Source organism: Stegostoma tigrinum, chromosome 8 (genome assembly GCF_030684315.1).
Source record: "Stegostoma tigrinum isolate sSteTig4 chromosome 8, sSteTig4.hap1, whole genome shotgun sequence".
NCBI lineage: Eukaryota > Metazoa > Chordata > Chondrichthyes > Orectolobiformes > Stegostomatidae > Stegostoma > Stegostoma tigrinum.
Window position 1 is genome coordinate 34,052,717 of NC_081361.1, and position 23,164 is coordinate 34,075,880.

General features: G+C 40.5%; 1 protein-coding gene across 1 annotated transcript in view; it reads left to right on the forward strand.

The window, feature by feature from the left end:
• The first annotated feature begins 1,215 nt into the window (after positions 1-1,215).
• The window catches only part of nuf2 (UF2 component of NDC80 kinetochore complex), a 34,466-nt gene continuing 12,517 nt past the window's right edge, over positions 1,216-23,164 (forward strand). The window contains exons 1-8 of the mRNA XM_048539571.2: positions 1,216-1,325; positions 7,447-7,574; positions 12,474-12,548; positions 13,222-13,298; positions 16,119-16,180; positions 16,594-16,691; positions 18,591-18,664; positions 22,410-22,506. Of these exons, the coding sequence (XP_048395528.1) occupies positions 7,452-7,574; positions 12,474-12,548; positions 13,222-13,298; positions 16,119-16,180; positions 16,594-16,691; positions 18,591-18,664; positions 22,410-22,506 (606 nt within the window). The 5' untranslated portion in view covers positions 1,216-1,325; positions 7,447-7,451. The remainder of the gene's footprint in view (positions 1,326-7,446; positions 7,575-12,473; positions 12,549-13,221; positions 13,299-16,118; positions 16,181-16,593; positions 16,692-18,590; positions 18,665-22,409; positions 22,507-23,164) is intronic.

Sequence of the window (23,164 nt, forward strand, 5' to 3'; positions counted from 1 at the left end):
GAGATCCCCCGGACTCCAAAAGATGCCTGCAACAAAGGCAATAGAGTTGAGTATCATGGTTATCCTGCCCTGCCATATCCTAGTGGTCACAGAGACTTCCCCAGCATTTTGCGCTGGCCTACAACCAGCTGTTTGTCAGGCACAGTCTTTGGAAAAACCTGGTGTGCTGATACTTAATCTAAGCCTTTAAACCCTTTTAAACTGGCTAGCGCTTCTGTAAATGGTAATACCAGCCTGTTTGTTGTCCTCCTCGCCCTAGTTCTATCCCATGTGAAGAGGCATAGACAGCTCCTGACCAGTGGGCACACAAGGTTTGGAAACAAATAAAAATGACCAGCTGAACGTTGATTTGTAAACGCCAAGACTTGGGGCATCCTCCCTGTCACCCCATCTCAAAGTAAACTGGCTAACTGCAAGTCTTGATTGATTAAGAACCGAAAGAACTGCCGATGCTGTAAATCGACAACAAAAACAAAGCTGACGGAAGAATTCCGGTCTGGCAGCACCTGTGAAGAAAAAGTTAAGGTTTCGTGTCCCGTGACCCTTCCTCAGAACTGAGGGATCTGAGGAAAAGTCACCGGATCCGCAACGTTAGCTTTTTTTTTCCTTCACAGGTGCTGCCAGACCTGCTAAGCTTTTCCAGAAAACTTTGTTTTTGTTGTCGATTTACACCATCGGCAGTTCTTTCGGCTCTTAATCAATCAAGAACAAGAGACCTGCAGTTCGCCAGTTTACTTTGAATTGGGGTAACAAAGTGTGGAGCTGCATGAACACAGCAGGCCAAGCAGCATCTCAGGAGCACAAAAGCTGACGTTTCGCGGTGAGAGGGCGGAAACTGCAAGCTTGTGTTTGGAAACCAACATTCAGCTGGTCGAAAGGTAGTAGGAACTGCAGATGCTGGAGAATCTGAGATAACGGGGTGTAGAGCTGGATGAACACAACGGGCCGAGGAGCAGGAAGGCTATGATGCTGCTTGGCCGGCTGTGTTCAGCCAGCTCCACACCTTGTTAATTCAGCTGGTCGTTTTTATTTGTTTCTGAATTTCAGTCCGCCACCGTCTGGCTTTTATGATTGGGTTTGTGATAACAAAAGAGTTGTGCCGGCCTCCCTCTTACACAGGTTAGGCTGGGGTGAATAGGACCAGCAAAAGGGGGCAACACAGCAGCCCAGAGGGCTGCCGAGTTGGTTGGTGGACCGCGCATGCGTGGCGAGCTCGTCACGTCGGCCGTTGACGCTGCTGGCGCCAAGTTATAAGTTTTGAGCGGAGAGGGCGGTTGGAGTTGGGGGAGAATTTATCGAAGGTTGAAAAGCTAGGATTGCGGACGGTATGTCCTCTTTATTTGTTACCTCCGGCTCTAGTTCGGCGGAGGTTTTGTTTCAGTTTGGGACAGCGGAGTGTTGTCGTTTGAACGTGAATTAATTCTTGTCGGTTGCGGCAACGCTGCCAGTTTTGTTTTCCTCCTACCACTTGGCAGCCGTTCGCCTTTCTCCTTTCTTTAGTTTTGCAACCTCGTTTCTTCAGCCGCGAAATGTCTTACGTTTAGAAATGTATTCTTTCTTTTCAAACAAAAGTGGGAGGAGGCGCGGCAAGGGAACCCGCTTCTGGTGCTTAGGCTGTGTCTGGGTCTGGGTCTGGCCCCTTGGTACATTCTCGAAGTTTACTTGATTTAAAATCCACTAGCTACCCTCAGCAAGTGCCTTTCCCACAAATAGCCACCACGTACGTTCAATCCGAGTGATCTGAAAGCTCGGCCCAAACACTTGTCACTTAAGTGTTGGTGTTGGTGTGGGTGTGGGCGTGGGCGTAGAAGTAGCATGTTTAGGAAGGATGGATGGATGGTGGTGGAGGTTACAGGTGTAGGACTGCACATGACTTTCCACTGATTTACATATCAGTGGTGATAAGAGGATATTCTATCCTAATCTCTATGCTATTCTAACTTCTGCTGTGGCTCATCATCTGCCTTCTACTCTCTCCTATTCTCTGTTCCATTATATTCGTTTCACATTTAAATGTAGGAGTAGCATGTTTTGAATGGCTGGTTGATAGAGGAGGATAGAAGTGTAGGCCTGCACGACTAACTTTACACTGAGTTACATCTAAGAGCTGACAATTGTTCTATGCTATCAGAGATAATGGGAACTGCAGATGCTGGAGATTCCAAGATAATAAAATGTGAGGCTGGATGAACACAGCAGGCCAAGCAGCATCTCAGGAGCACAAAGCTCTCTGATGAAGGGTCTAGGCCCGAAACGTCAGCTTTTGTGCTCCTGAGATGCTGCTTGGCCTGCTGTGTTCATCCAGCCTCACATTTTATTATCTTTAATTGTTCTATGCTGTCCTGTTCCTAGTCTCTATTTAGTCAGCATTTCCTTATCCTATCTTTTGGAAGGCTGGATGCTGGAGGAGGCTACATGGATGGGAATGCAGAATACTTTCTAGTGATTTACCTATGGGAGCTGATACCTTATGTAAGGCAGCAGAGGCTAACAAACCAGTGTGGATTAACTAGGATCAGACTAGCTAATAACAGCTTGGGGGTGTCATCAAGGTTGTTGACAAATCATTGTATATAGACCTGTTCACTTCATCCAGTCAAAACCTTGCAGTTTGCAACTCAAATTTTATGTTTCTGTAACTTGTAAACCAATAAAAAAATCAAGGCCATCTTGGGTGCATGCAACTTTCATTTGTTTGCATTTCTTAAAATATCTTTTGAGAAAGTGAAATGTAGCAAATTCAGAACTGTTTTTTTGGTGTTAAATGAAAAGGTCCCTTGTTATTTAACCATTTTCCAAAATAATTTGGCTTTCATACAATGGTAATTGACGATTCAGAGCATATGAGTGTTTTGTAGCCAGTTGACAGCTTTTCAAAAATGAAAAATCTCCAAAGCAATATCAATGAACAAGAATTAAAGTAAAATGTATAACTAGGTATATTTTAATTGCTCCACTATTCTAGCTGATGCACTTGCCAGATGTGCAGTCTGTCTGGCTCTATCCTGGTGCTATGTGTCAACAATCACAGGCAGTTCTTTCAGTATGAACTGCCGATGCTGGAGAATCTGCGATAACACAGTGTGAAGCTGTAGGAACACAGCAGGCCAAACAGCATCAGAGGAGCAGGAAAGTTTGACGGTTTGGGTTGGGACCCTTCTTTGGAAATGGGCAGTTGTCTGGTGTGTTGTTTCCTTATCAACCTATGAATCTCTAATGCTGGAGCAGAGGAGGCATTTTTATGTCCTTAATATGGACACAAAGGTGCCCCATGTTGTTTTTTTTCTTGGCACCAGCACAGATTTAAATGTGTTGCTGATTTTAGCAAGTCTGTTTTTGAATGAATTTCCCATCATGCCTTCCTATTCTCAAACTTGGCACTCAACCAGTCTGCATTCAGTAGTATGAAACAAAAGAACATTTGCACAATTTAAGTGATTAGTAAAATGCAAAAGTAATTAATGCATAGACTTCAAACCAAAGCTCATCTCTCCAGTTAGGTCAATATGGTCTGTTTAATTGTTCTGTCATGCTCACAAACAAGAGAAGTTTCAAGACACAAGGCAAAGACTGAAGACAGGACTGGAATTTGCAAAAAGTAATACTTTGGTTAGCAATTTAGTGCCAAAGTAGAAATTAAACTACTAAAATATTAAAATTCATCAGTGTATTTTGTTGATATCACATTTAATTTATTTGCAAATTCTATTATGCAGCTCAGTTTAAAGATTAGTCCTGCAGTACCACAATGATGGCACCCGAAGGTTGCAGGAACAGCAACTCCTATTCCTCTTGGAAACCCTGCAGCCCAATGGTATCAATGTGAATTTCACAAGCTTCAAAATCTCACCTGCCCCTACTGCATCCCCAAACCAGCCCAGCTCGTCCCCGCCTCCCTAACCTGTTCTTCCTCTCACATATCCCCTCCTCCCACCTCAAGCTGCACCCCCACTTCCTACCAACTAATCTCATCCCGCCCCCTTGATCTGATCGTCCTCCCTGGATTGACCCGTCCCCTCCCCACCTCCACTTACCTCTACTGGCTCCATCCCTGCCTCTTTAACTTGTCTGTCTCCTCTCCACCTATCTTTTTCTCCATCCATCTTCGATCCGCCTCCCCCCCCCCCCCCCCCCCCCTAGTTATTTCATAACACTCTTCCCCCTCCCCCTTTTTCTGATGAAGAGTCCAGGCCCGAAACGTCAGCATTTGTGCTACAAAGATGCTGCTTGGCCTGCTGTGTTCATCCAGCTCCACACTTTGTTATAAATATTCTAACCAGTTTTTGCATATGATTGATAAATAGATGGTTTGAATTGTAGATATCTAAACCAACTGGGGAGGCACTGATCTTGTGGCTAAACTATTAATCCAAAGACCCAGGTAATGTTTAGGGTTTGAATCCTGCGGTTTGTGGAATTTTGAATTCAACAAAAATCTAGAATTCAGAGTAGAATGATGATCATGAAACCATTGTAGATTGTCAGGACAAAAAAATACGTCTGGATCACTAATGTCCTTTGGGGAAGGAAACTGCTGTCCTTTCCTAGTCTGTCTATATATGACTCTAGACCATGGCAATGCAGTTGACTTTAACTTTCTCAGTTATCAATGGGCAATGCTAAGTGCTGGCCTAGTCAGTGACACCAGCAACCCATGAATGAATTTAAAAACAAATTGCACTTCCCACAACCGATGTGTAAACGCATCAAGTGTTACTAGGTAATTAATTTTGTGTTAAGTGATTGATGGAAACAGCGAGTGACGATTATATTTTATTCGCAAACCTTGCTGTAGGTAGCAGTTTTCTCTCAAAGGTCTGTGAATGGACACACAAAAAAAAGTTTATCTGCAGCTGATCAGGGATAATGGGAACTGCAGATGCTGGAGAATCCAAGATAACAAAGCGTGGGGCTGGATGAACACAGCAGGCCAAGCAGCATCTCAGGAGCACAAAAGCTGACGTTTTGGGCCTGGACCCTTCATTAGAGAGGGGGATGGAGAGAGGGTTCTGAAATAAATAGGGAGAGAGGGGGAGGCGGACCGAAGATGGATAGAGGAGAAGAAAGGTGGAGAGGAGAGTATAGGTGGGGATAGGTCAGCCTGGGGAGGACGGACAGGTCAAGGAGGGAGGGATGAGATTAGTAGTTGGGAAATGGAGATGCGGCTTGAGGTGGGAGGAGGGGATAGTTGAGAGGAAGAACAGGTTAGGGAGGTGGGGACGAGCTGGCCTGGTTTCGGTATGCAATGTGGGGAGGGGACGAGCTGGGCTGGTTTTGCGATGAGGTGGGGAAAGGGTAGATTTTGAAGCTTGTGAAGTCCACATTGATACCATTGGGCTGCAGGGTTCCCAAGCGGAATATAAGTTGCTGTTCCTGCAACCTTCGGGTGGCATCATTATAGTACTGCAGGAGGCCCATGATGGACATGTCGTCTAAGGAATGGGAGTGGGAGTTAAAATTGTTCGCGACTGGGAGGTGCAGTTGTTTATTGCGAACCAAGCGGAGGTGTTCTGCAAAGTGGTCCCCAAGCCTCCGCCTGGTTTCCCCAATGTAGATGAAGCCACAACGGGCACAATGGATACGGTATACCACATTGGCAGATGTGCAGGTGAATGTTTGCTTAATATGGAAAGTCTTCTTGGGACCTGGGATAGGGGTGAGGGAGGAGGTGTGGGGGCAAGTGTAGCACTTCCTGCGGTTGCATGGGAAGCTGCTGGGTGTGGTGGGTTGGAGGGAAGTGTGGAGCAGACAAGGGAATCATGGAGAGAGTAGTCTGTCCAGAATTCAGACATGGGTGGGTTTGGAAAAACGTCTTGGGTGGTGGGGTTGGATTGTAGATGGCAGAAGTGTCGGAGGATGATGCGTTGTAGCCGGAGGTTGGTGGCGTGGTATGTGAGGACGAGGGGGATTTTCTGGGGGCGGGGTGTGAAGGATGTGTTGCGGGAAATGCAGGAGACGTGGTCAAGGGCATTCTCGACCACTGTGGGGGGGGGGGGAAGTTGAAGAACGCGGACTTCTGGGATGTGCAGGAGTGAAATGCCTCATCCTGGGAGCAGAGGTGAAGGAATAGGGGATGGAATTTTTGCAGGAGGGTGGATGGGAGGAGGTACATTCTAGGGAGCTGTGGGAGTCGGTGGGCTTGAAATGGACATCAGTATCTAGGTGGTTACCTGAGATGGAGACAGAGAGGTCCAGGAAGGTGAGGGATGTGTTGGAGATGGCCCAGGTGAACTTGAGGTTGGGGTGTATGGTGTTGCCTTGTTGGGTCTGTTAAGGTCTAGTCCTATTAATGAGAGCTATAATGTCAATCAGGTATTTTTACAGAGGCATGTAATTTTTATAGAATTACAGAGTTGTTATATTAGTTCCTAAAAATTCAAACTATACCATAGATCTCAGATGTTTCATCGGCTTCTTTTAAAATGTGATGGTGTTCGGAATCAAATTTCCAACCGCAGCGATATTAACCCTTTGATTTCTGTATCCACTGTTGGATATATTTTTAAAAAAATCTTGCTATATACTATTATGTGTCTAAGATGTGTTTGACATATCAAATTTGATGAATAGATTTCAGCAGGAAAATGCATTTTCTTAATACTTAACCAATGTTAAGTTGCCATCCTTCCTTTTTATTAAACTTCCCCCATATCAGCCAACATCGAAAGCTATAATAGATCATCTGAAGGTCCTTTTTTTTAATTGCTTATTTTGAGGCAGCTTAGTGAGTGAAGTGGTCTCAACATTTGATGCCTTATTCCAAATTCTTCCCTGTGCTTATTCTTTCCCTTGCTGCTTCTTTCCCTTACTGTCATAGTGTATTAGATATTTGCTATTTGTGCTTTGTTACTTTGCATAACACTATTATTTATAACTGGAGGATTTTTTTTTAAAGTTACTTGGCTGTTCATTTTTTAACTAAAATATTTGGAACCTCAACCAAGGATAAAACCGCAAATGTGAACCAGGAGCTTTTTTGTACATCTTTTGCTTTACTTTGTGCTATTCAACTGCAGAAAACTGTCAACATTAACAGTTCCATGAAGTGTAGAGGAACTGTCAAAGAAGAAACCACTCAACCCATTACTCTGAGCAAAACCCCAAGAAACTAATCCATGGTTGATGAGTAAATAGGGAGACACTAACTTAAATTTCAGTGCCACCTTCCTTTTTAGTGTTTCCTCTTCTATTTGTGCAAAATTTCATTCTTCTCTGGCAGAGTTGCGAAAGTCCAGGCAATCAAAAATCAGTAGTTAAAATTCACAAGCCCTCACATATGGTCTCAAAGATCTTGGGCATTTAAAGCTCACTTCTGATCTGCTGAATGTGAGTTTGTTGGGATCTTAGTAAATTTGGATAAATTATGATATCTTGCTTGCCTACAGGACAAAGGTTTTGTCCTAAGCAAAGACACTGATTTCTAAAATAAAACTGTTTTCTTGTTAGCCCAAATGGAGGGGGAGAACAGACTTCCATATCCAATTTGCAAATTGGATTATATTGTGAGTTATTGTCGCAAACACATTTTAAGTGGATCGGAAGCCAACAACTTCACAAAAGCTGACCTATCAAAGGTAAGCATCTTACTATTATTTTAGTTGTTGTTTGCAATCTAGGATGCATTGCTTTACATGGACAGCTGTACTAAACAATGTCATGCAAATTGTATTCTGGTAAAGTGGAGTTATGTCCTTTGTAAGGCCAAAGCTTTAATCGTTATAGAGAAGCATTGGCCTAAGGCCATTTACAAGCTTTTAATGCTATTATAGGGAAACATACACTTCACAGGTGACTCCTACTTAAGATTAGGCAACATAGTTAAATGATTTTTATTTTCCTCAAGATATTTGTAAACTTATAATAAAGTAAGTTTGAATTGGTGTTGGTAACTTTTCACAGATATCTTAAGTCATGTCTTGGAGGCTTAATTGTTGCAGTGAGATCCCAACCTTTAGAATTTAGGGAGAGATATAGGTTTGGAAATTTTTAAAGATATACCTACTTCTAGCCTGGCTAAGATGTTTCCTCTGGTCATGGAATCTGAAACTGGTGATGCACTTTTAAAAATAAAAGGGATGCTACTTAAGTCTGAGGTGAGTTTTTTTTAACTCAGGCGGTTGTGAACCTTTTGTAACTCTATATCATAGAGGCCTGTGGAAGGTCATAAAGAATTAATTAATTTTTGATTACCAATATCATATAGGTCATGAGATAGGTAAAAGTTATTGAAGTGTTCGATCAGTATTGAATGGCAAGGCTGACTTGAGGCCTTAATAGCCTAATCCTGTTCTGAGAAGGGAAAAAAGTGTTTTACTCTTAGAAAATCTCTTACAATGTTTGGTTTGGAATGTAGAAAATTGGTTTGATTTTTAATTTTGCTCAAGAGTTATTGCATGAAAGAGGGATTTAGATTCCTGGATCACTGGGACAGTTTCTGGGGAAAATGGGATCTCCTACAAGTGGGATGATCCACACCTGAACCCGAATTGGGCGTCCTTGTGGGACGGTTCACTAGTATTGTTAGTTAGAATTTAAACTAGTTCAGCAGGGGTAGGGCACACAATGCGCAAGTTTAATAACAGCATGGCATAAACTTAGAAAAGGTGCCAAGGCAGAGTGCGTTCAGCCATCTGATGTTTCAAGGGTGTAAGGTGAGGCTAGGTGGCCGTTACCTTAGTGCCAGATATTTTAGAGGTAAAACAGATGAGTTAAGGGCATGGATTGATATCTGGCAACAACATCGTGGAGACGTGATTGAGGGAGGGACAAGACTAACAACTTAACAATCAGGAGTATCGGAACTTGAGGCAGGATTGGGAGGGTACACGTGTACAAGTGGTGTTGCGTTATTAGTTAAGGAGTCGGTTACTGCAAAAATGAGGGATTGTATCTTGGAGGGCTCATCAAATGAGACATTGTGGGTAGATCTTAGGAATAAAATGGAAACAGTCACACTCTTAGTGTATTAAAGGCCTCAAACAGTGGGCAATTGATGAGCAGATATGCAGTCAATTCACTAAGGTGGGTAAACATAATAGGATAGTCAAATTAGAGAATTTGAACTACCTCTATTAAACACAATTTAGAGGAGCAGATTTCTTAACGTATGCAGGAAATCTTTTTATGTTAACATGTAGATGTTGACAATGCAGAGCAGAGAATTAATTTGGGCAGGTGTTCAAAGTGACAGTGGGAGAGCATTTTAGTGACAGTGACAACATCATGCCTTTTAAATTTGTTACGGAAACGGAGAAAGATGATCTGCAAAAATAGAGTTTTGGATTGGGAAAAGACAGATTTTATTAAAATAAAGGAGGACCTAGCCAAAATAGATTGGGAACAGACAGCTACTGGGAGTAAATCCACAACAGAACAGTGAGAAGCATTCAGAAAGGCTCCAGGGGAGTACAGGGCCAATGCTCCCTTTAGGGTGAAATGTAGGTTCGATAAGCCCACAGAACCATGGACGTCTGGGAATATTCAAGACAGGATAAAATAGAAAAGAGAGAAGTATAACACATGCAGAGGAGCAAAGCAATGGTGGCTGTGGAGGAGCATGGGAAATGCAGGGAAAACGTGAAAGAAATCAGGGGAGAAATAGAGGGATCATGGGAAGACATTTGGGAAGAATCTGAAGATATTTTACATGTACTTCAAGGGAAGGAGAATAACTGGGGTAAGAGTAGAGCCTATAAGGGACCAAGGGAGTAACCTGTGTGTGAAGCTGGAGGATGTTGGTAGAATCTTAAATGAGTACTTCACACTTGCCTTATTGGGGAGAAGAAGGATGCAAATGTGGAATTTGAAAAGATGGCTTGTGAAGTTCTTGGACAGATGGATTGAAGAATTGAGGCAGTATCGGAGATTTTGGTGGATTTAAAAGTGGACAAATCCCCAGGCCCGGAAGTCTTGTCTCCCGAGCTGCTTTGGGAGATGAGGGCGAGGACTACAGGGGCCTTGACCCAAGTTTTTAAATTGTTCCTGGCTACAGGAGGTGCCAGAAGACAACTAATGTAGTTCTACTTCACTAGAAGAGTAGTACAGATAAATTTGGGAACTACAGATCAGTGAGTCTAACATCAGTGGTAGGGAAACTATTGCAGAAAATAGTAAAGGATAAAATTTGTCTTCATTTAGAGAGGCAAAGTTTGAGCAGGGATAGTCAACACAGCTTTGTCAGAGGAAGTTCATGCCTAACAAATCTGGTGGAATTTTTTGAAGGAAGTGATCATGTTTGGATGAGGGTAGGGCAGATAATGTAATTACTATGGATTTTAGTAAGCCCTTTGACAAAGCCCAACATGGAAAGCTGATTTGAAAAAAAGCGAAAAGCTGATGGGATTCAGGATAGTTCGGCAAGATGGATCCAAAATTGGTATGGTGAGAGGATGGTAGGAGAAGGCTGTTTGTGTGACAGAACCTGGTGTACAGAGGTGTCCCACAGGGATCAGTGTGGGACCCCTTTATTTGTGATATAGATAAATGATGTAGATGTGGGACAGGTGGTAAGGACGTTTTCAAATGACATGAGATTTGTTGGGTGGTTGACGGTGAGGGGAATGTGTTGGGTTACAGGAGGATATTATTAATGGATTGGTCAGATGGGCATATCACTGGTAGATGGAATTTAGCCCTCATAAATAGGAGGTGATGCACTTTGGAAGAAGGAACAAGACAAAGGAGTGAGAATGCAATAAATGGCAGGACATTAGGAAACTCTGAAGAATCGATGGGTCTTGGGGTCCTTGTCCACAGTGCCCTGAAGGAGGCAGACAGGTTAATAGGGTGGTTAAGAAGTTATACACAACATTTGCCATCGTTAGTTGTGGTATAGGTTACAAGAGCGGGGAGGTCATGTTGGAACTGTACAGAACTTTGGTTAGACCATAGGTGGAGTACTGTGTGCACACTGTAGCTACCACACCACAGTAAGACTGTGATTGCACTGAGGGAATGCAAAAGAGGTTCACCAAGATGTTGCTTGGGATGGAGCATTTCAGCTATGAAAAGAGGCTAGATAAACTCTGTTTTCTTTGGAGCAGAGAAGGTTGAAGGGAACTGACTGAGTTGTAGAAGATTATGAGGGGGTATGGCCAGTGCGACTAGAAAGCAGCTGTTCTCCCTTAATTGAAGAGTCAGTAACAAGGGGGCACATTGTTAAAGTGAAAGGCAGGAGGTTTAGAGGGGATTTGAGGCAAACCTTTTTCACCAAGAGAGTGGTGGGGGTCTGGAATACATTGTCTGGGAGGGTAGTTGATGTGGGAAACCTCAACCTTATAAAAGTACTTGAATGAGCACTTGAAGTATCATAGCATTCAAGCTATTGGCCTAGTGTGGTGAGGTGGGACTAGTGTAGGTAGTAGTATATTTTTAGGAGACTTGACGGCCTGAAGGCCTCTTCAGATCTGAACAAAAATAAAATAGTTATCCTGATAAAAGCCACAAGATTGAATGTAAAGTGAGTGAAGTATGTTGTTGAAGCACTAAACAAACACACTTTTTGGTTTATGTAAAGAAATTAGTGCCAACAAACTCTTCTACGTTCATTGTTAATGTTAGATATTGGGCTTCCATGTTTTTTAAAAATACAGTTTTATTCTATACAAAGTACTATTATAGGAATATGTCTAGTATGTAAATGTAATGCACCAGCTGCTACACTGTTTTAAATTAAATAACTAACTTTATTGTCATGTACTCAAATAAGTACGATGAAAAGTTTATAAGTTGCCACTTGGGTACAAAGATACCTAGGTACAGTTTCTTCAGTTACAACATTTTTTACAGTATAAAAACGTCACCAACACATGGCTCCATCTTGGGTGCAGAGTACCTAGGTACAATTCTTATTTACAGAATAGAGAAACGAAGAAAAAAATTTTCATAATAGCGGTACACAGTATAACCATGTGTCAGAAGAACGAGAAGTGAAGTTAAAAAGGTAAGCATATAGTCTCTCTCCAAGGGTTGTCTGCAGCAGACCAGCGCAGAGTGTCTCCACATGGTCTGACTGCTGCCACGCTGCATACTGGGCTGTTGATGCCATGCCCTGCACTGGGCCACAGACACCCACACTCAGGGTCACTGATCCTGCGTTAGAGGCCTGGAGCCACAGGCCCAGGCCAGGTGTCCAAGGCCGAGAGAAGGGAGGAAAAGAGACGGAGAGAGAGAGAAGAAGAGAATGGGTGGAGTGGACAAGCTCCAGCTGGAGTGTCCTGCTGTACTGCCATCTTACCGGAAGATTTTTTATGAATTTGTTACAGAGCCAAAATGAAAGAAGAAAACTATAAGCTTCATCTGAAACCCAAAATTTCATAAGCAGTTTATTGACCTGAGTTAGAATATTTAGGAGCGAATGTTACCGAGTTTCTTAGCTAATTATTACAACAACACTGATACTTTACCTGTATTGAAAATTAAGTAATTCAGCTTAATTGTTCTGGTACACTGACTTTTAAAAAATTTTTCAACAGCCAGAAGCTGTGCAGAGACTGTACATGAGATGTCTACAGATTGTTTTTGATGCACGTCCGGATTGCTTTTACATGGTTAGTATTCATCTGATTTCTTTCAAAGGAAAAAGCAAATATGTATTCATTGTTCTCAAGTTCTCCATTCATTCAGCCGGAGTATGCCGGTAGGGTTCATTGTAATCTGGTTTCCCAATGTTACCACTGAAAATTGACAAGTATACATGAATAGGGCTTTGTTAAGTATCTGGCAGAATAAACAATGGATTTAATTATATCAAAAAGCCTCTCTCAAGTGCAATTCTTGTCCTCATTTCCATGGAGAAATCAGATATTATTATTCTTTGAGTTTTTACAGTTGATCCTGGTGTGTAAGTGGACTGATTCATAAACCAATCAATGTTGAACAGTTCCTTGCATGGTCACCTAGGAGAGCTAGGAAGGTATTATAACACATTTAGTTTGTTTGTATTTAGAGCTAGCAGGATAATATCTAGAGTGAAGTCAGAATATATTACATGTGTCATGAAGTTATCAAATGCATTGAATATTTGAGTTGTTTGAAATATTGTTTTTTTTTTGTAACATTTATCCTTGGCAAGTGTTCCAACGTTCTTGACTTCAACATTATGAAAAATTTCTTTTTTCATGTAACCTTCTCTTGGCCATTATCTGAAAAGTGCTTTTATGAAAGTGGATTCTATATTTTTAAGCATTTCTAAAGTTACAAATATGCCTATTGTACTCCTAGATGCCCGGAGATGAAAACATGCCATATCCTCAACTTTCTGAAGGTTTTATCCCACTTCTGAATCTTTATGTTTGCATGTAAGTATTAGAAATTTTTAGAATAAGATATCGTGGACATGTGAAAATCAAAGATGTGTTTTGGAGCTCTGTTAATTGCATAGATGGTGACTGTTAATTTCTCCGTAACCAAGATTTATTCAGTGTTTGTACTTGTTACTATGTTGAATTTGGTTGTCATTTAGACATCCTTATTATCCAACTTTCAATCTATTTTGAACAGTACTGGAAAAATGTCATTCTAATATTCATGAACTGTCATGAAACTTAATCTTCATCAGATTAGTGGTCACTTTGAATGAATGATGAGTAGAGGTGGTATAAATGCTTTTCAAAGTTTTGGTGCAATCTTCAATGCAACTACCATAAATTAATTTCAACATGCAACATGAGATGGATCTTGCTTTTGAATTTGGTTTTAATGAAGTCCAGAAGTTGAACATTGACTTTTGTATAAATTTTTGGATGGTTGAGGATTACAGACTTGGAATCAGCTCCACATATCTCTAAGATTCCATGACCGTTGGGCAAGAAAAATGCTTTTAAAAATACAATAAAAGTAGTATCCAGTTTAAATACTCTAGGCCTGACTTTATACTTCTAGTGCATTTTTAACATGTTTGTTATATAACTATTCTCAGCAATATTATGATGTGGAGGTGTTGGAGCTGGGGTGGGCAAGGTCAAAAATCACATGACACCAGGTTATAGTCCAACAGGTTTACTTGAAGACCCAAGCTTTCAGAGTCTCACTCCTTCAAATGTCAGTGAAGGAGGTAGCACTGGACACCGAATTTATAAGCAAAAGATCAAAGGGTCATAGAACCGATAGTGTTGAACAAGTCTAAGATGGCTGTTTATTCTTTAATCGGTTAGAAAAGATTAAAATGCAAATTCCATAATTTCCTTCAAGTCTCTGCCCTGTGATAACTAAAGGTTTTATCAATACCCCTAGTATACCAGAGGTGACATCCCAGGTCAGACAATGCATTTCAGGTGTGAGGCCTTGTTTAGAATCTGGCTGCGTATCAACTTGGAGTCCATGTGTGAGAGAGTGAGAGTGAGGCCTTCAAACTTCCAACCTCCCTTAGGACCAGGAGGACAGTTCTTTTGCCTCTAGCCACTTTTCCACAGGCTTGCAGAACCTGCAACTTGAGTGAAAGTGTTCTGACCCACAGTTGTGTGTAGTGTAATGAAATGAATGAGACTGACAACATGATTAATGGGAGTGGCAGTGGCATATTGAGGGGTACACACTCAATTGGCAGGGCATGAATGTTTCTGTATTTTTCCCTCCATAGGATGCTGCATGAGTGGGAAAGGTGGTGAGGTGTTATGAAGGACTGAGGGGGCAGCCTAGAAGGCATGCAGCATTAGTCCTGTCACAGGCTAAGTGGGGAGGGTGGTTTGAGGGAAGATGTTGCAGGCAACCAAGTGAGGGTGGTGGAAAATGAGCCTTGGAATGTCTAATCAATGGCACAGATATATTAAGGTGTGAGAGCAGAGAGGATCATTAATCTTCTTTTCTCTATTGCTGGTCATTTCTCTGCACCCTCTTGTACTTAACTGAGTGACGACCTTTGATCAGGCTGGCTTGGCCTCTTGTGGTGATCCTTTGGAAACATGGCAGTTCTTGGCAGCACTGTCCATCTGGGCCTCCAGATCCCCGTCAGAGAAGCAGTGTCATCTCTTATCTGTCATCTTATCCAAATGTCCTTGATCGAGCAGAGCAGCTTCATAATGCCACTGTTCCTCTGGGTCTACTGCATTGATTTAAAGATGGCACTGATGGAAGGGGCTCCAATGTTTTAACAGATATTGGCTGTACGAACCAGGAATGGTGTGTATTGTGATGGGATAGAAATGTGACAGGAGAAACACCATGGAGATAGGGTAGCTAATTAATGAGGCAAGTTTGGTAAAATGTGCAACAAAAACCTCCTTGGTCTTTCAGTAAGAAACCCTCAAACCTGACACAACTCAGACTTGGCCAAAAATAGCACAATACCATTGCTGCTTGGCCTGCTGTTTTCATCCAGCTTCACACCGTGTTATCTCAGATTCTCCAGCATCGGCAGTCACTGCTATCTTTGTCACAATACCATTCTTAATACTTTTGTCTGTACTGTGCAAGCGGAGGTGCTAGTGTAGTAGTTATGTCGCTGCGTTATTAATCCAGAGCCCCAGGATAACTTTCTGAGGATATAGGTTGGAATTGCACCATGACAGCTTAAAACAAAAGTCTGGAATTAAAAGGTTAGCCTCATGATCACCATGTGACGGCTGTATATTGTCAAAAACATTCATCTGGGTCACCGATGTCTTTTGGAGAAAGAATTTAGCCAACTTTACCTGGTTCGGCCTATCTGTGACTCCAGATCCACAGGATTCTGGGCCTGTACTCTGTGAAGTTTAGAAGGATGAGGGGTATCACATTGCAACTTGCAGAATGCCAAGAGGCCTGGATAGAGTAGATGTGAAGATGATGTTTCCACTGGTAGGAGCAACTAGGACCTGAGAGCGTAGCCTACGAGTGAAGGGATGACCCTTTAGAAATGAGATGAGGAATAATTTCTTCAGCAGAGGGTAGTTAATCTGTGGAATTTATAGCTTCTACAGGCTTCTGTGGCAAAGCCATTGAGTATATTTATGACGGAGAGAGAGATAGGTTCTTGATTGTTATGGGGGAGAAAGCAGGAAAATGGTTTTGAGAAATGGCCAAATTCTGCTCCTGTATTGTACAGTCTTATGAGTCCTGTTATGCATGTGCTGAATTTTTATTTGAGAAATCCTGTAACACTGTCTAAACTAACACTTGTTTGAAATGTTTTTGTGTTTCAGGCATAATTTAAAATCACTATGTGCAATTCCATATTTTGAGATGAGTGACCTCTTGAATCCTAGTAAGTTTTCCACTTTTTTAACTTAAGTTCTAGATTCAATGTGTGTGTAGAGATATATACATTGTAAATGCAAGCCCTTGTAAATGGATATACCAAATCTTGGGACGTTATATAACTTTGATTCCAATTTTCATTAACTGAAGTAAAACATGCTTTGCTGTTATCAAATTTATTTGTTGAAGCAAACAAAATATACTTCTAAAATGTGACATGAAAATTGTGCTTTATTCAAGTGCACAAAGTATGAATAACTTATTTTGCAGTATTTGTTCCGTATAACTATAACTATATATTCAAAACTACTTCTAAGTGTTTAATCTCGAAGTGCTGCAATTGAATTTTGCAGGAATCGTAAACAGAATGTTTTTTCTCAATAGCTGATCTGATTCACCTTTTTTTTATTTTAAACATAGAATCAAAAGGTACCATTGTCATCATGAGTGGTATAATCAACTTCCTTCAGTTCAGAAAAAGAACCCTCGAAACTTACCTGAACCAACAAAAAAGTTTTGTAAGTATTGATTGTGATTACACGGTTATCCTTTTTTGTCAACGTATAACTGTGTGCAGCAAGCTTCCCCTAATAATGATTAGGCTGGTTAGCTCCATTCCAAAAAACATGGAAAAATTGAATTAACTTTAAATTATTGCATGTGGATATTGTTTTCATTTAGTTTTTTATTGTCTTGGTGTATATCAATCAAATTTATTTACTTTCTGATAGTGTTTGAGGTTACATAGTATGTATTTCTAGATGAGAGTTTGAGAATGAACTCTTGACAGTTTTTTTTCCTCTCTCTCTAATTTTCGCCAACAAACACTTTAATGATTTTAAAAATGTTGAACCCTTGGAAGCCTATTGTTTGTGGAAACCTATAACAATAAATTGCATTTATATAGCAACAACCTGAATGTTACTTTTGACCAGAAACTTAAATGGACCAACCATATTGATATTGTGGCCACAAGAGCAGGTTAGAGGCCAGGAATTCTGCAGCAAATAACTCCCCTCCTAATTCCCAAAAGCCTGTCCAATATTTACAAAGCACATATCAGGAGTGTAATGGAATACACCCATTGGCTTGATGAGTGTAGCTCCAACAACACTTAAAACTTGACACTATTCCAGAACAAAGCAGCCTATTTGATTGGCAGCACGTTCTCAAATGGACTCCATGGACACTTAGAAACAACAGTGTATGTATCTTGCTCTGCAGAAATACAGCATAGTTTCTTGGCATGTTCCAAACTCAGGATCATTACAATCTAGAAGTGCAAAGGCAACAAATACATGGGTACACCACCTGCAACTTCCCCTCCAAAATACTCACCATCCTGACCTGGAAAAATACCTCCATTCATTCAGCATTGCTAGTCAAAATCCTGGAACGCTCTCCTAATGGCACCAAAGGTGTATCTACACCAAATGGACTGCACTAGTTCAAGAAGGCAGCTCATCACCACTTTTTGAGAGCAGTTGGTGAAGCCCTGAACCCCTGAATGAATAAATAATAAAAAGCATATTTAAAATAAAAATCAAATTACAAGATGTTTCATGAGAATATTTATAAAGCAAGATTTTGTCCTTACTTTGTACGACTTATCTAATTCCCAGAAATAATGAATTTAATCTTTCAAGGACCTGCTGTACAGCACTGTTGGTTAAAGTTTGACCAGTCTAACTTCTTTCTCCCTGTAGGCCAAGTGAACTGGAAACAGTAAAAGGTCTAGTTACCAACTTCAAGATCCTTGTTTAAGCATTTTTTTTTTGTTTTATCAATTGTATGTTTGTACAAGTAATTTTGCATATAGATTCTCCCTCATGACTTCCATCTGAAAAGCCAGTGTATGTACTCTACATTGTATTACTTAAAACTTTATTTTACTACAAAGCCAAATACTGAAGCTACAATAAAATAACAAAACAATGACGCTGGTTTTAAAATAAAGGCAAAAAGCCCTAGATTGCATAGCAGGTCAAGCAGAATCTGAAGAAGAATAAATTGTTTCTGAATGAGGGGATGGAGTGAGTACAAGAAATGAAATAAAAATCTTTAAAAATGACACTTCAGTGGTCCTGATAACCATGATGAAGGAAACTCTGTTGAAGAAAAGAGAAAATCTTGAAGCACCAGTATGGAATTTTGCTTCTTTTGTACTTGCTTAAAAACTGGTTCATCTCATTAATTTCTCATTCTGACAAAAGATTGTGAACCTAAAATGTTAACTCTGTTTCTTTCTTCACCGATCCTCGCTGATTTTCTGAATATTTGCAGCATTTTGTTTTTATTTTACAATATATGCTGTTGCGATTTCAATGTTTATATTTCTTGAGCAAAATGAACTCTCTCGCAAACTGTGAAAGTATAAGATGAATAGAAAAGTTTACCAATGTTTTTGTTCCCCAAAGAAATTGAATCTGGAGATGATGCAACAGATGGTTTCATCAAATGAAGAAATGAAATACAAAATTGAAAGACTTAAGTAAGTGGATTCTAATACAATTTTAACCTGTTGATATGTATAAGCACATTCAATTGAACTGACTTGTGGATCGGCCTGTATGTTAAGTAAGTCTTGATGGTGCTTGATATCAGCTCATTTCAAGCCTGCACATTCCATAAATTGCTATTTCATGCTAAATTGTATCTTGATTAAAATGAATAGAGTACTTACTCAGAGCAATAAAAAGTTGGTGGAATTTTTTTCTGTATTATGTATGTGATTGTCTCAGTGAAATTTATGAACATTTTAATGTGCTGGCCTAGTGCATTTCATGGATCATGTTGAAACAAAGCAATTGCTCTTGTATGACTCGGAAAAAATATTGTTTAAGTATCATTGGATAAATTAGCGTTTATTGATTGATTTATTTTGTTAGAAATAACAAAGATACCATTCATAGCAAAGATTGTGATTCTAAATGGGGGTGCAGGAGCAGAGAGGCGTTGATTCAACTTTAAAGGGACTATTCGATCATTCTCTGGGACCACACTTTTTAAGTGAGAAAGCCAAAAGTTAGAGGGTTTTGAAGAGATTCACAAGAATGATTCCAGGGGGAGAAACTTTGATTATGTAGTTTGAGAGTCTTCCTTGGAGAACAAAAGGTTCAGAGTTAATGTGACAGTAGTATTTTAAATAGTGATGAGCTTGGACAGGGCAGGTGAGGAGAAACAATTCCCTTTGACAATAGGATCAACAGGAAACAGATGAAAGGTAATTTGCAAAAGCTGTAACAGTGACCTGAGGAAGATCTTCAGTGCAGAAATGTTTAGCGTGTGGTGGAAGTTGGTTCAATTGAGGTATTCAAGAAGACTTCATATTGTCTTTTGAAAATAAACAATGTGTAGAGAAAAGTCATGACTGTGGCAGTGAGTGAATTGCTGCTTTGGAGTACCATGCAGAAGTGATGGATTAAATGGCCTTGTGAGCTGTAATCATTCTACATGTAAAAATATGACTGACCTTTAATGTCCATTTTCTGACACACTCACACTATTTTAGCAGCACACTACTTTTTATTACTGAGAAAGACAGACTCCAGGGGAAGAATGCACTGTCCATGGCATTCAAGAAATTTGAGAGTGATATTGGAAAGAAAAACATGTGCAGCGCTACAAAGTTTTAATGGCAGGTCAGAATATTTTTAAAAATCAGAACAATAATAGTGCAGTAAAATTGGAGGACAAGAGAAAGCCACCTAAAAACATTGACTCCTGTATTCAGGAAAAGCAGATGGAAAGAAGAAAACTACTGGCAAATTAACTTCATGTCTGTCATACAGAAAATGTTGAATCTAAGGATATTCACAATGGCGCACTTGGCAGAATCAATGTGATTTTGTAAAGGGGAAATTGTGTTTGACTAATTTGTTAGTACTCTTTGAGAAAGTAACCAGCAATATAGATGTAACATATTTAGATTTTCAGAAGGCATTTGATAAGGTGCCACATCAAGGTTACAATGCAAAATAAGAGTTCATGATACAGGAAGGATTGGTTAGCTAACAGGAAACCAAGCATAGGCACAAATGGGTCATTTGAAGGTTGGCATGATTTAATGATTGAAACTTCCACAGGATCTCAACTATTTACAGCAAAAATGTGAAATTGACAACTGGCAGGAAGTATAAAAGGCATATTATTGAAATGGAAGTGATGTTTGAAGTTGTACCTAGGACAATGGAAGATGGTTGTCGTTGTTGGAAGTCCATTACCTCAATCCCAGGATACTCTGCAAAAGATTCACAGGATAGTTCCCCAGACCCTAACCACCTTTAGTTGCTTCATTAGTGACCTTCCTTCCATCATAATGTCATAGGTGTTCACTGGTAATTGCACAACATTCATAATGTGTGAATCGTGAGATACTGAAGCAGTCTATGTCCATATGATGCAAGACCTGGACAATATCAAGGTCGGGTTGACATGGCGAGTAACATTCATTTCGTACATGCAAATCAGTAACCATCTCCAAAAAGAGAATCTAGGCATCGTCCCTTGATGTTCAACCATGTTGGGCGGCATGGTGGCTCAGTGATTAGCACTACAGCCTCACAGCACCAGGGACCCAGGTTTGATTCCAGCCTCGGGTGACTGTCTGTGTGGAGTTTGCACATTCTCCCTGTGTCTGCATGGGTTTCCTCCGGGTGCTCCGGTTTCCTCCCACAAATGTGCAGGCTAGGTGGATTGGCCATTCTAAACTGATCATAGTGTTCAGGGGTGTGTGGGTTATAGGGGGATGGGGATGGGGATGGGGATGGGTCTGGGTGGGATGCTTCAAGGGGTGGTGTGGACTTGTTGGGCCAAAGGGCCTGTTTCCACACTGTAGGTAATCTAATCTTACCATTGCTGAATCCCCCACAATCAACTCTGAGAATTATCGTTGACCTGAAATTGTATTGGACAAGGGACAAGGTTTTCCTTAGACAAGGTTAAGAAGACATCTAACTGAAGTCTTCGAGATTTAACAGGGGAAGGCAGGATAGACAAGATAAACTGTTTCTACTGGTTGGGGATTCTAGAACTAGGGGGCAGAGTCCTAAAAATTACGGCCAGAATAAGGGATATTAGGACCCATTTTTATACACATGGTATTAAGGTTTAGAACTCTCTTCCACAATCAACAGTGGGAAAAAAAGGTGTTTATTTTAAATCTGAGAGAAGTAATTTTTTGTTAAGCATAGATATTAAGGGATATGTGTCAAAGGCAGGTATATGGAATTAGGCCTCAGATCAACTATTATCTCATTGAATCGTGCAGTCGCTTGGATTGGCTGAATGGCTTACTCTTGTTTGTATTTTCCTGAAATAAATATTGTGGCTACAAGAGCAAGTAAAAGGCTAGCATCTTGCAGTTGGGGACTCATTATCTCACTTCCCAAAGCCTGTCTACCAACTGTAAGCTATAACTCAGGAGTACTCCTCACTTGTCTGGATGAGTACGGCTAAGTGCAATACGGAAAGAAGCTTGACACCATTCAGGGCAAAACACCTGCTTCACACTAAATTCCCTCTCTCTTTCTCCACATTCACTGTCTCCAGCACCAACACACTGTAGCAGTGTGTGTCATCTACAAGGTCTGCTGCAGAAATTTGTCAGGCCTTCTAAACTCATAATTATTAACATCTGGAAGGGTAAAGGCAGAAGATACATGGGAACCATCTGAAGTTCCCTCCCAAGCCAATCACCATCCTGACTTGGAATTGTATTCCTGCCCTGTGTTGGGGCAAAATCCTGGAACTTTTCCCTAATGGCATTCTGGATGTACCTATATCGAATGGTTTGCAGTAGTTCAAGAAGGCAATTCACCATCCAAGGACTGCTAGGATGGCTAATAAAATGCTGACCCAGTTCTAGAGGGAACTGGTGAGACCACATCAAGGTAGTTAAAGAATACTTGAGATATCAGAATAGTGGATTTGAGGCCTCAAACCCAAACAGCCATGATTTTCTCAAATGATGGAGCAGGCTCAAAGAGCCAAGTGGCCTTTTCTTTTCCTTCATTTACATGTTTATAGTTCATTACATTTTATTTTACTTTTGTAAGAAAACCTCCCAACTTACACATACTCACTCACACTTTCCTTTATGGTTATCTTTCTATGTAAGGCAATTTATATTCTGAAATTTGTGCTCTGAACTTGTTTCTTTGCTCTTATAAATATGTACAAATTCAATAAATGAATTAAGAACATTTTTTGTATCAGAAACCTTTTAATTTTGGCAGTACCATACCTCCTGACCAAAAGGCAAAGATTGATGTCCTGTCTGCAGAAATAACTGAATTGCAGCAAGTTATAAACCGTGAATATCGTCTCAAACAAGTGAGTGTGTTCGTGTTCACTATTATATGTTATTCTGAAATAAAAGGCAGCAAATTTTCCCTTTGTAATGTTCACACATGCAGATTTGAATAAATAGAGTTTAATCCTAAAGTGTACCACAATTGATGAATTACTTTTAAGAGAATTATTACTCCATTCTGTAAAACATAGGCAGTTTGCACACATCAATTTCTGGCAGGCAGGTTGTACCTAATCTAAAGAAAGGGAACTTACGAAAATGTGGTGTATTATTTTAAGGGGATGGGGGCAAGTTTCAGGTCAGATTGGGGGCTGTAACAACTTCTAGAACTTGCAGTTAACCTGATTTTCTGGATTTTGAAAAAGCAAAAATGTATCCTGAAATAAATTTCATAAATATAACAGGCATACTTCTTAATGCATCTGATTAGCAGATTTGCCACAGACCTCTGGATACTGCAGTGTCATTTCCATGGGCTGACTGACATGTTAATTCATCTGTTCTTGAGTAATACTTAATTCCTTACCACTTGCATTGTGCTTGAACATGCCATCTTGTGTTTAGCGTGTGTGGAGCCTAAATACCTGTTTTGACTAGTTTTGCCAAATGGTCTGTTTCAGTGTTGTTAATTCTATTTAACATTTGCCTAGTGTAATGGATATTAATTTTCCTTCTAAG